The sequence below is a fragment of the Canis lupus genome, chromosome 6, assembly GCF_048164855.1.
Source record: "Canis lupus baileyi chromosome 6, mCanLup2.hap1, whole genome shotgun sequence".
Taxonomy (NCBI): domain Eukaryota; kingdom Metazoa; phylum Chordata; class Mammalia; order Carnivora; family Canidae; genus Canis; species Canis lupus.
Window position 1 is genome coordinate 51,067,634 of NC_132843.1, and position 13,498 is coordinate 51,081,131.

At 46.3% G+C, this 13,498-nt stretch overlaps 2 protein-coding genes across 22 annotated transcripts in view; one reads left to right on the plus strand and one right to left on the minus strand.

Moving 5' to 3' along the window:
• Window positions 1-5,586, plus strand: part of DCAF6 (DDB1 and CUL4 associated factor 6) — a 131,264-nt gene extending 125,678 nt beyond the window's left edge. For all 16 annotated transcript variants that reach the window (XM_072830468.1, XM_072830470.1, XM_072830467.1 and 13 more), the window contains 2 exons: window positions 534-639; window positions 5,122-5,586. In XM_072830468.1, coding sequence (XP_072686569.1) covers window positions 534-639; window positions 5,122-5,186 — 171 coding nt within the window. In that variant the 3' untranslated portion in view covers window positions 5,187-5,586. The remainder of the gene's footprint in view (window positions 1-533; window positions 640-5,121) is intronic.
• Window positions 69-13,498, minus strand: part of GPR161 (G protein-coupled receptor 161) — a 58,186-nt gene continuing 44,756 nt past the window's right edge. For all 6 annotated transcript variants that reach the window (XM_072830487.1, XM_072830485.1, XM_072830488.1 and 3 more), the window contains one exon: window positions 69-13,030. In XM_072830487.1, coding sequence (XP_072686588.1) covers window positions 12,765-13,030 — 266 coding nt within the window. In that variant the 3' untranslated portion in view covers window positions 69-12,764. The remainder of the gene's footprint in view (window positions 13,031-13,498) is intronic.

Sequence of the window (13,498 nt, forward strand, 5' to 3'; positions counted from 1 at the left end):
ATTAGATCCCTAAGTGTTTATGGATATTCATTTAGTCCTGTCTTGGTACATAAGAGACACGCCATTGATAACTTATCCAAAAGTTTATTTTTCAAGATCACTTTGCCTCAGTCAAGTAACATTTTCTCTAAGGATCCGAGTGACCCTGCGGAAATAATTTACCACCACTGTGTCACTAAATGTATCAGGTCTACCATAGGGGAAAAGGAGCAGACAGACACAAGTAGACTGCTCTGGGAGACGAATCTCAAGTGAAAAATAAATTGAATTCTTGATGTTTTAAGTAGCCTTAAAGTTTGGCTTTTGTCTTTCTGCCAGTTGAAAGCTAGTGTTCTGTAATGTTACTCCCTCAACTGCAAGTTCAAGTAATTACCTGGCATCAAGTAGCCTTAAGGTGGAAATATATATCAACAATGAAGTACATATAAAGAATGAAGTAATTTCTCCTTAGACCTGCTGAATCCTCCTAATCCTCAAGGAAAAACTACAGTTATGTCATGGTTCCTGACATGGTTGTTAAACTTGCCTTATAGGTTATAACTCGAAACGAACTCATGCTGGAAGAGACCAGAAACACCATCACGGTGCCAGCCTCTTTCATGTTGAGGATGTTGGCTTCGCTGAATCATATCCGAGCTGGTAAGAACTGTCAGTGTATTATTAGCACCACTGTTATATCATGTCATTATTTAAGATCTGCTTTAAAGCGATTTATATAATTTTCTTTTAACCACAAAATGAAACAGTGTAACTTCTGAGCTAGGAGTTCTGTGAACTCTTGATCTTAGTACAGTAACTTATTTCCTCATGAACCAAATGTACCAAAAAGTGTCAGAATGCAAAAAACAAAGTCACTTGAAAACTTTTATCATCTGTGCTTCTCTTCTCAGAGGGGAGTATCATACCATAAACCTTAAAATATGTTATAGTAAATACCTTTTAGTGGTAGATGTGGTCAAAATTAACCCTAGCCCAGAAAAAAACAGATGTAACATGCTACTGTAAGGGTTGCAACACATAATTTCAGTAAGCTTTTTAAATAGGTTTTTGTTTTCAATGATATACTGTGAGTTTGAGTGCCAGAGGAACACAAAATATATATATATTACAAGTAATATTCAAGAAGGAAGTGAATAATCTGTTTGTAATGATAGAAAAGATCCAGTATCCATTATAAACAAAATACATTTATCAAACAGGAGCATTGTTCTTCACGATTTCATAAATGAAATTTCTTCATATGCTGGGTAGTATCTGTTATTTAATAACAACAACCATTTCTGGAGTACCTATAATGTATTAGGCATCATACTACTTATTTCACAAATTTTTTCCTAATTAGCTCCAAACGTTTACAGCGTCAATTATTACAAAAGAACTAGCCCCAGGTCACACTACTGATGAATGGTAAAGCCTTAATGTGAAATTGGCTTCCAGGCCCTTACCACCGTTTGACCTTGGAAAATTCACTTGCAGGAATACATTCAGTTCACAAATATGACATGCAGCCCTCTGGGTGATCTGAGCTCAAACTGCTCCTCAGGCTCTCTCACAGCATTCTCTACTCTTTCCAATCCATCCACTCTGGCCCTCTTTGAATTTGGGGGCATGTCAAGCTCTTTTCTACCTCAGGATCTTTAACACTATGCTGTCCCCACCCATCCTCACTCTTTGTTAGGATAACTTCTACTTATCCTTCAGGTCTCTGTAAGCAGTGGATTAATTACCACTTTCTCAGAGAGAGTGGGGAATGGAGAGAGAGTATACCGGGGAAAGGAAAGGGTAGGTAGCAATTTTCAAAGTCCTGGAGGAGAGTATGGAGCACATCTGAAGAATTAAAAGAAGCCCATATGAGATGGAGAGGAAATATTCAAATTGTAATTGTAAATTTGTAAATTGTAAATATTAACTACTACCAGGAAAGAATGAAAGTTTCAAAATAAACATGGAATAGAAACAGAAAATGTTAGTAGTCCAAAATACTTTTGCAGTAGCTTTTGGGTTCCTATATCATTAATCACTGTAACATTTTTGATCCATTTTCTTGAGTAACAGTGAGTAATTCTTAAAATTCATCCATTTAGATTTCAGATTTGAGGAGGCAGCATTTTGTAAAACAAAAACATTTGCTGATTAGGATTCCTAAAACTCACTTGTTTTTGTAAAGAGCTTATCTGGTGAATGGCTCTCCCTGAGTTTCTGTAGAAAACCATTCTTCTGATTCGTGCAGAATCTGTTTTATGCAGCTGCTGATGAGCCAGTGGTTTGTTAGCTAACAGGTACTACCCTTCTCCTTCAATTTTAGTATGAGATAAGATGTCTTATAGCATGAAGATTCCCTTCCTTCCAGTCCTTGTTGCTGTCAACCAAAAAGAGAATTTCTAATTGGTTTAGTCAACTCTCTCTCTTGCTTCTCTTATTTAAAAGACTGGAGAGAAAAAGGTATTCAAGTTGCTTTAATCTTGAAAATATCTAGTTATTTGATGAGTCACATGTTCCCCCTTCCTCTCCTTCCCTCCTGGTCTCCAGTTTTCCAAGTAGATCATGTGTGCATATTCAAGGAGAGTTAGTAACAGACTGTGGTCATGTAAGTGCAGGCTAGCCTCTGTTACTCCTCAAGGCTTCTTGGGAAGTCCAGAGAATAGATTCAGGGCAGTGCCTTCCTGGTGGAGCTGTGATTTTTAATGAAGGCTGTACTATAGATTCTCTGTTGGGCTTCTTAAACTACAAATAGTTGGATCCTAGCTCCTTTAGATTCTTACTCATTTTATCTGAATAGGGCTTGAGCTTCTGCATTTTCAAAAAACCAACCAAAGTCATGCCATGAATACTTCACTAAAGACTGTGGTGTCTTATTGTGGTATCTCTCTCAGTTGGGTGGGGGCCTCCAAATGTGGGATGAAACAGATTAGGTGAAAGGATCCACTTGAGGCAGAACAAGGGCACTGGAAGCTTGTTGAATCCGCCACCAGGGAGCGGGGGGAGGACAGCAGAGGATAGGGCCTCTGCCACAGACCCAGAGCAGATGAAGGGGCATGGCTACCTATTGCCCTTTTCTGGTAATTGCCTGGTTTAAGTAGTCAGGTAGGACCCATGGAGGGGAGTTTGGAGGTGAGTCTCCTGATGTTGAAGCGACTCTTATTTTTAGTTTTGATTTAAAAGAATTGTGTGTCTTAGACCTGCTTGGTCTGAGCTGCTTTGTAGTCTTCCTGCCTCAGAGGTACAGTTTCAGGAACAAAAGATTTCACCTAATTGATTCTTAGAAACTGGGTTTATGTTCTGAGAGAGGACTCTACAGCGGTTGTTTGAGAGGGGTTTGAGAAAAGAACAATTATTCTGCCCTCTTCCTCATTCTAGAAGCCACTGTCAGTTATTCACTGACCTATACTCGACACTCTGGGCCTCACGGGTCTCTTCAAGGCTTGCTCTGGACTTGGCAGAATTCTCACGTCTACACTCCCGGATAAAGGCTGAGACCGTTCTTGTTAACCCCCCATTTCCCCATCTTCATTAATAATGTGACAAAAGAATGTGGGTAAGAGCCTACATGCTCGGAAGTAGTCTGACACCGCCTCCTCCTGCTTCCCATGTGACAGGAATAGGTGTGTTGAATGTGGTCAGTCATCCAGGATCCCTTTCACCGTAATCTACTTCAGCTGATAGCAGCTTCATGTTTTCTTCTCTAATGGAAGTCTGTCACACAAAAAGACTGTAATCTCTTTATACTGACATTCGTTAGGTAGCCCTTAAGTGATCAGCAATTCTTCCACCGCGTGCAGAGTCCTCAGTGATATATATGAAGGTCTATCCAAATCTTGTTTTTGTTCACTTATTTTGCACATGTGTATTGAACACTTACTGTGTAATAATAGCTAAAATTTGTATAATTCAGGTTGTAAAGCATATACACATACATTATCTGATTCGTTTGGCTTTGAAATGGAGTCAGCACGGAGGGGACTTACTAATCTAGTTCAGTTGGATGGTAAAGATACAGTCCCTTCTGTATACTGCTCTTGGTCTTACTGACTTGGGATCCAGTGGGAGAGTTTAAGCTGCTCTAGGTAATAAAATTTCAGGATTCAGTCTTATTTCCACATTACCATGGGGAACTGCTTCTGTGGCAGAATGGGCTCCATCCTAATAGTGGTACTGGTTTCATACTGTTGCCTTCTTTACATACCCTAAGGTAACATATCTTAGTAAGGCTTTCATTCTGTTTATTCTACAAACTATCATTGAACATCCTGTACTAGGCTTTGAGAATGTAAGATAAAAACAAACAAACAAACAAACTCCTACCCTCCCAGGAGCTCAAAAAGCCCTTGAAGTCTGGTCTATAAGAAGACATGCAAACAAACCATCCCTGCAATTAGGATCATCGTTATACAGTAAACACAGAGTTTGGAATGTAGAGGAGGGAGTTCATCATTCTGCGAGTCGGATGTTTGAAAAAGTCCAGGAAACCTTTCACAAAGGGGATAATAGTTGCATTGAGATGAGTAAGCAGAACATTTATAGTGGAACAACTGGGGGAATGTCTCAAGCAGAGAACGACAAATATATCGTGAAAGCTTGAGAGAACAATGCCGTGTTCACTCACTAGTTTATATATTCATTTGGGTAGTTAATCTAGATAAGCTCCTTGAGGGAGAGACTACATGTATGTTTTGGCCACTATTGTATCCTTACACGACGACGCCTGGAACATGGCAGATAGAAGTTAAAAAATCGTTTTATAAACAGAAATACACAGATTCTCAAGAATGGTCCCTGGGTTCCCCCACAGCCTCCCTGTTTGGTGGCATGATACACCTCCTTAGTCTCCCAGACTCCCAAGTCCATGGTGGTGAACTGTAATACATCAAGATCTTAGGGTTTTTCTTTTTAATTGTTATATGTTTAGAATTACATGCATATTCAAAGTTATAGTGCTGTTTCCTTTATTCTGTTTGCTTCTAGCCACAAAAAATACCTACACACAGAAGTGAACTGATTTTTACATGATGATGTGTTGAACTGTATACATTTTAATCAGTTTTAAATAAAAGGTACTGAAAATTATTTTAATTATAATACTAAAAGCATTTCTTTTTGTGGGTTTCATATTATGTTTTCCAGACCGGTTGGAGGGTGACAGATCAGAAGGCTCTGGTCAGGAGAATGAAAATGAGGATGAGGAATAACCAACTCTTATTGGCAAGCACTTAGATGTTCTGAAATTTGTATAAGACATTTATTATATTTTTTCTTTACAGAGCTTTAGTGCAATTTTAAGGTTATGGTGTTTTGGAGTTTTTCCCTTTTTTTGGGATAACCTAATAACATTGGTTTGGAATGATTGTGTGCATGAATTTGGGAGAGTGTGTAAAACAAAACTAGCAAAATGTTTTAAAAACTTTTGCCATGTATGAGGAGTGCTAGAAAATGCAAAGTGCAATATTTTCCCTAACCTTCAGATATGAGAGCTTGGATCAATGTGGAAGAGTAATTTTCATTATAGTGAAAATATTGGTTCAAATAAATTTCTACACTTGCCATTTGCATGTTTGTTGCTTTCTAATTAAAGAAGTTGGTTGTTTTAAATATCATGAATTTGACTTTTATTTCATGCCTTACTACCTTGACCCACGTTTTCCAGTCTTTTCTGTAACATGAGACTTTTTCTCTATTCTAGAGTTGATAACCTTTTCTGTTCTGGCTTCTATATGATGGAATCACATAGAGGAGCTTTTATTATTTCTCCTTTTGAAGCACGTTATCTTTACTTCCAGTCATCATCTTTTCGGGATAAATGGTACCTCTGTACCGAGTACAGAAGCTAGGCTCCCAGTACAGTAGCTAGGCTTCCAATGGCAATCCAGTGGATCGCTCCCATGATAGATCTGAAAGCTCTGGCTTCTGGTCTTCTGCTTTCCAGAAAGCTGTTGATCCTCCAGTCTTAGAATTCCGCATCTTCCTTTACTGTAGTGTCTAACTCCACCCATTTTAGGCTGTCTCCACCCAGGCTATATCTTGTGAGCTGAAAATGCTCCTGGAGATTTAACCCTGCTGTCAGCCTCCCTCCCCTCTTCCAAACTGGTGTGCTCTTTTCCAGCGAGGCCATGAATGGACTTCACAGGTGTAGTCAGGCAAAGCTTCCCATTCCTGCATGGGGACCAGGCATTGCCCCTTCCCACAAGATGGCTGCAAGCCCAGGTACACCAGCTACTAAGAGAAGACAGACTGGCTTTTTGGGTTAAGAAAAAATAACTCTTCCAACTCAGTAACTTCCATTGGAATTTAGCATCTGACTCTCACCCCAGACAGGGCACATGTGTTTGCACATTAGGAAATGTGGTAAATGGTCAAAGGGAAAAGGAATTAGAACTTTAGCCAAATAGGGCAACTGCATGATTTCTGGAAAGTACAAGGGTCTTAGTTTTTGGTTACCAATTAGTTGTATGACCTGCTTAAGCCATGTGACAACTCTGGGCTTGTTTCCTCTGATCTAAAATGACAATCTTATTTGTACCACCTGTGTCCTAGGGGCTGTTAGGACCACATGAAGCCATGGAGTTTGAAGGTCTTTACAGAACAACTGAACTGACCACTAGAAGCACACATGACATCATTCCTCGCACTGTAATAAAACAGGGATTTGCTGTAGAGAGGTGCTGGAAGGCTGGTGGGGCAGAGGCTACTGGAGAGCTCAGCGGGGTCAAGGAGTAGCAGCTCTTTGACCAGAAGAGCACAGAAGAAAATGAAAATGTATGTCCACTCTGGCACAGGATATGTTCATAGTCCTGGGGGCTGGACAGAGGGGCATATGCAAATTTTGAACTTTCTGCTCAGTTTTGCTGGGAACCTTAAAACTTACTGAAAAAAAATAAGTGATATTTGTCAAAGGACTTAGGTCCCCTGCTGTTAATTGTGCAGTTTGGGTACTGTGTATTACAAAGGAGCAGGGCAGGCCCAACAAGCAGTCAAGGAGGCAGCAAAAAGAAAACATATAGGCAGAGTTGACACCTCATGACTCCCTATGTTAGGGAGACCCCAGCCAGACAGCTGGACCCTGGGGCTCACCTGCATCTGGGACTAAGGACTGTGATCTCAGTAGTGGCAGGTGAGGTGGTCAGGTTAAGGTGGTAGGTCTTGTGCCTGGGGGTTGCTAAGTCTCAGGCGCAATCTGTCACCCACCCTTTGCCTCTGGTTACGGGACAAACCTCTAGAGAGTGGGTTGCTATTCATTAAGCCTTTTTTAAGATTTTATTTGAGAGCATGAGGAGAGAGAAGCAGACTCCCGCTGAGCAGAACCCTGGAGATCATGACTTAAGCTGAAGACAGATGCTTAACTGATGGCCATCCAGGTGCCCCCTCCCACACACCCCCATTAAGCCTCCTTTAAAAGCCTTGGATTAGGAGGCACCTGGCTGGCTCAATTGGTAGAGCATCTTAAGGTTGATCTTAAGGTTGTGAGTTCCAGCCCCACGTTAGGTGTAGATATTACATGAAAAGAAAAATCTTTTACAAAGAGTGTGCCTGGGTGCCTGAGTTGTTAAATGTCTGCCTTTGACTCAGGTCATTATCCTGGGGTCCTGGGATTGAGCCCTGCATCAGGCTTCCTGCTAAATGGGGAGTCTGCTTCTCCCTCCCCCCTGCTTGTGCTCTCTTACTATCTTTCCTCTCTTTCAAAATCTTTAAAAAATTAAGTGTTCTGTATTTCTGGGTCATGTGGGGAAGTCAGTACTTTCTGAATCTAATTGTCTTGGAAGAATTTATGAACCGCATATGGATGGATGTACTGAGGTGAGTGGTGTGGACACTGCCACCTCCCAATTCTATAGCAGTGAGCTCCTTCCTCCTTGCCTTCCTCTCTTCAGCCCTTGGGAAGGGAGGCTGCACCAAGGATGTGTCTGTGCACAGTGGGGGAAAGGGCAGACACCAGGGAGTACAAGTCCAAATCCACAATACAGCTATACAGGTACCAAACAGATAATCAGGTAAATAAAACTATTCTAAATATACTTTTAATCGTTTATAAATACTGTGATTTATAATTATCCTAAACATTTTTCTTCTTTTAAAAAAAATTGTCCAAAAACTTCAAGTGGAATATATTTCAGGATTAGCTTGCTTTTGTTTTGCTTTCAAGGTTTTTGACAACTTCTGCATCCAGCACAGGGCTCTCTCAGCACATCCACATCGCAGAGTGACCTGTTTCCTGGCAGACAGGCTCTTCCCACTGCACTCAGAGGCTGTGAGGCTGCAACTTCCCTGGGAGGTGGCACATTCCATTCCCCGGGTCACCTCTGTGGGAGTGCGGGACTGGGGACTGCCTTTTCATCTGGGACATGCTAACTTGCCTGTGACTCCGGATATTTCAAAGATGGTGGGGTGAAAAACAAAACCAGAAATGGCTTCTCATTCCTAAGCTATTAATACCAATACTATTCAGGAAAAATCTCTGAGGGAAATGAACACAGCTTTGTGTATTATGTTCTCCTAAAAATAACACTGAGCAAAACCGTGCTTTTGGTAATCTCATGCAGATTTGAGTTTGTGCTTTGAAATCTTCCAAATACATCCAATCACTTTTCTTGGGTTGCAGTTTTTTGAGGTCTCGCAAGCCAGTATTTCAGGCTCCCAAGCTCTCTGGTTTAGTTTCTACCCACCTACTAAGCTCAGCTGGCCTAATGACGACTTTTAGTATCCCTCCTCCACCTCCTTCTCAGTCACATGGCCAAACATCTGACATTTGACCCAGACTCTGGCTTAATGTACTTGGGGTGGGGGTATCAGACATTCCCTAGGCCTCCCTGGATTTTGTGTGTCCCCTCTCCCCATCCCAGAGGGTGGTCAGGCTCTGTCCCCTCCTACAGTCACATATGACAGCCACTTTGCTTTAGGGTGGAAATTGTAATGTCCCTTCTGTCTCCCATGGGATTCATCTGGGTTCTGCATATGCTGTGGGTACCAGCATGGACTCCTGTGTGGCCTCTTGCCTCAGGGGCTTGGAGGATCAAAGATTCTGTGAGCCCAAGACCCGCTGCCAAGCAGTCACTGTCAGAGGGGGACACAGGTGTACTTAGCACCCAGGTCACATCTCAGGAGCTGTAAGGGAGGTCAAGGCTGAGTTCGTGCCCTGGTCTGGGACTCTACAGCAGGCCCTGGAGGTCCATCATTTTTGAATGCCATTAACCGAAAAGTTCATTTTTGCTACTTCACACATTCCTCCCTCTATTGCCTCCCCACACCCCCCTTCCCAGAAGATCTGCTTATGCTGTGTATGCAGCAAACGGGGCCATCCCCAGGGCCACAACCCTCAGCACCTCCTGTCTACCTAACAGTGGTCTCCTCAAGATCTTCCCCTTCGTGTCCTGGAGATGCCTGGGAGACCAGTCCACCGCCCCCGCCCACCGATACTGGGAAAAGGCGGTGGCCCAGCTCCAGCCACACACAGGTGCCGTGCGGGACGCTCGGGTCCGGAGGGTCCCCTAGGAAGAGGCCCACCTGCATCCCGCGTCCCCACAGAGGACTAAGTTACACCCCCTATTGTAGCGATAAGGACAGGGACCCAAGGCTGCCCGGCTCCCTCAGCGGCAGCGCCGGACGGAACTCCGAGCCTGCCGGACCCCCTCGGCCCTTCGGAGCCACGTCACCCTCCCCGGCTCCGTGGACGAGAGGCAGCGGGGCTCCAGGCTGACCACCGGCCGCGGGCAGGCCCTGGGGCCCGTCCAGAGCCCAGTCCCCCACGAGCAAGCCCTCGAACGGAGAAGCGCTCCGTCGCCAGGGCTGAACGCGCTCCTAAGGTCTCCATGTCAAAGCCCGTTCCCGTCCGAACGGCCGCCCCACGTCCCCAGCACCCATCTGGGGGCTGCGCCCCGCGGGTCCCGCGGAAGAGAGCCGCCCGCCGCCGCCGCCGCCGCCAGGAAGGCTTCGGGGTGCGGGGCGCACGGCCTCCGCGGCGCCGCAGCCGCACTGCTGCCACCTAGCGTCGCGGGCCCCGAAGGCGAGGACTCCGTGCCTCCCGCCGGGCGCGCAGCGGCGCTGTGCCGGGTAGCTTGGTACCCGGAGCACAGCAGGGGGCCCATCAAGTGGCAGTTTCAGGGATAGGGGCAGAAATGGGCAACAGCCCAAAATGTGGTTCTGTTAAAACTGGGACACGCACGACTGAGGTTTTTCAGCGACCACGTGGCCAAGTGTCCCCACCCCACCCCCGCCCTGCACAGCAGTATAAAGCCAACAGGCCCAGGCTGAGGGGGGGCAGTTGGGGTTTTGACCTTCTGCACTGAGGGCAGGGGTCCCCAAAGAGGCTCTCGGGAACGCGAGAACGTGTGGGGATTCTCTCCCTTTCCTCTCCTCCTTGCCCTGCTCCTCCCGCCCCACTTGCTCTGGCTCTCAGGCCGGAATCAAGGCAGATTTGAATTCCTGAATGCACAAAATATGGCTCTAGCTACCAAACATCCTCCCAGGCTTGGCTCACATGGTCCCCCACCTAAGTGCCCCACCTGGAAATGTTCACCTCCCCCTGGTGGACGTATTGAATAAGCATTACCTGACTGCTCTTTACTGGCATCACTACCAGCCAGGCCTCTCCCTACATTGTGTTGAGTGAAGCGCTTTGCTCTGCACCTAGTGGGCGTGCCATGTCTGGCAGTGCCAAAAGGAAAAAGAGAAAGGCAGTGAGTCCTTCTGCGACATTTCTAGATAGGCTAGGATGAAACCCTGGGATCTAGCTAGTCTGGGATCTGCCACTGGGGCCTTGAGGTTTCAGGACTCTCCCCAGACACCAGCCAATGTGCCGCTCTCACAAAAGCCTAATGGACAAGCCATCCCAGGTTAGTCCAGCCTGGAGTTGAAGATCTCTGTGCACATCAGTTGATGAGGAATATGGCCCCTTTACTAGACGAGTATAGGAAAAAAATACATACACATAGAAAACATAAAATGCCCGCAGACTTAGGAATGCCTCCCAGTAGTGGTAGCGGAATCCGTCTGACCTGCACGTATAGGCAGAGCCCACAGGTGCAACTGCTCTCTGCTCCTCTGGAAAAGCCACCTGCTCCTCCCCGCCCTCTCCAGAACCCAGACCAGTGCCCGGCACCCAGCTGACCTGGGAGCACTGCTGATGGCCTCAGTCAACACAAAGGCAGCAAGCCCCAGGACGAGTGAAAAGGCTTTAGTAAGCAGCTGGTCACTGGCTGCCACGACTGGTCACCAGGAGCCAGGTAGGCCCCAAAGAAACCACCACAGAGGGAATGTACTGTCTGGAGTAAGCTGCCTTGGAGCAGATGCAGCTGGATCTCCCCAGAATCTGCCTTCTTCTGGCCACCTAGAATTCCAAAGGCGGGGAATGTTTTGCGCTTAGCTTATTTTCCAGGAAGGGCAGATGCGAGGGATTCCCTGACTTCCCAGGTCACCACTGCACTACTGCCAGGCCACCCATCAACTGCCGTCCCAACTCAAATGGGAGACGAGCAAGTTCTAACCGTACAAATCACATTCCTGCAGCTCTACTTCCACCTCTTCCTTCACTTCTGGTTCTGGGAGGTCAGCCTTCTGTCAGGACCCTGCTAGACACAGGACGGCTGAGTTCACACTCTGTACCCACAGGGCTGCATTTGCCCGTCAGAAACCATCTCAAAAGCTGTGCTGGTGTTGGTCCAAGGGTCCACTTCCCCCCACCTCTCTCACCTACAGACTCTGACATTGAAGATGACAGCTGGAAATTATCTCGGAGGTCATTTTCTCCAACTTCCCACCCCATTATCCCACTTTCTGGATGGCTTTGAGAGGTGACTGGAAGTCCCGAAGAGTGGAAGCAGAGGAACTGGGTCAAGAGCACAAGTCCAGCGTCCTTTCTGTTTCATCCTGTCTCACACTGCCTGGGGCTGGGGAATCAGCCGCTGTTGCCCGCAGTGGGATTGCTGCCAGTGTACCTGGAAGCCAGCCACTCTGACTGGTCAAATACCACAAACAATCTAGCAGATGAGGTTTCCTTACATGAAGAACAGCCTGTTTCCCAGCTGTGCTGGGCACCACAGCCCCAGTCAGGCTTGGGAAGATTGTGCTGTGTACTAACCAAAGGGATTATCTTTTTAATTCTGGAAATGAAATATCTAGCACTTGCTCCTTTCTTGTGTCTTTTATAGTGGTTGCTCCCTTCTTTTGAAATACTGGAGAATCAGTCAATAGGGAGGTGGGCAAGGTGGCCCCATCCTCATTGACAGCAGCTGTCTGGCCTGATAGTGGCCAGCACCGGCAAGTGACTCTGCTGATTTTGAGGTCATAAGCAGGATAGAGATGTTGGGAACTCCATCTGAGGGGCTCTGCTTCCGGGCTCTCCTCTGGGGACCATTCAGTGTAGAACTGATGACCCCACGTGGCCTGCATCAACCATGCAGAAGCCCAAGGGATGATCATGCTTCGTTAGGAAGTTCTGTCCTCCAAAGTGCACAGGGAAGTGCTTACCTGCTGAGACCTCTGGGACAGTGCTCGGCTGGACTTCTAGGTCATGAAGGAAGAGGAAGTAACCCACAGGGTGGTTTCCTCCCAAGCCAGGGTCCCCCTTCTATGCCTCACTTCCAAAATGTCATGGCCACGCCTTCATCTGCTTGCCTCTGTGCCTTAGATGCCTCTGGTCCCGTTGCCAGGACCCACAAGGAGCACACGTGTGGTCTCACAAGACACTTGTTTTTTTCTGGTGTTTTTTCTGGTGGCTACACCCTAGATGTTGTTCCTTTCCCGGACGCCCCTCTGTGGGACAGTCCACCCTGAGGCCTTCATCTCTGTTCTGCAGCTAAAATGTTCCCTTCCTCGATGCTCTGCAGCTGCAACCTCTGGCTCGCTAGAGTCCTGCTGCCTCGGCGTCCCCCAAAGCCAGCCCCTGGGACAGTCCGTGCTGTGGCCAGGACCCCGGGAAGAGCCTCCTCCCCAAACAGGTTGATTTTGGCTTCGGCCTCTATGACTTTGGCCAAGCTGGCTGCATAACTGTCCAAGGACTCATGCACTTCAGCTTTCACGTGAAGAATAGGGTTCCTGGCAGCATCTGTGAGAGAAGCATAAAGAAGGTTGGCCGAGAGCTGGGACTGGTAACCGAGGGGGATATGCCTGAGGATGCTTCACCGCTTGGGGAGGGGCAGGATGCAAACTGACGGTGTGGGTTTTGTGGCCAAATTCCCTAGACTCAAATCTTTGGCTTCCCACATACTACGTAGGGAGCATGGAACTTACCTGCTTCCTCATCTGCAGAGAGGAGGTCACAGTACACCTCTTCCTAGGGTTGCAGAACCATGATCATTAATGCTTTCTGAGATGTCTAGGCCCGGCCCGTAAGAAAGCCTTGATAAATACTTCCTAGTAATGATACTAAAAATGCCACCATCTTTGGAAGAATTCTCTGGTATTTCAACTATGTAGAACCATATAACGTCTATGACTGCAAACTTGCACAAACCTGAATGCTGCCTCTCCTGAGGCCCCACCCAGGATGACGACCCCTCACAACTCAGGTGGA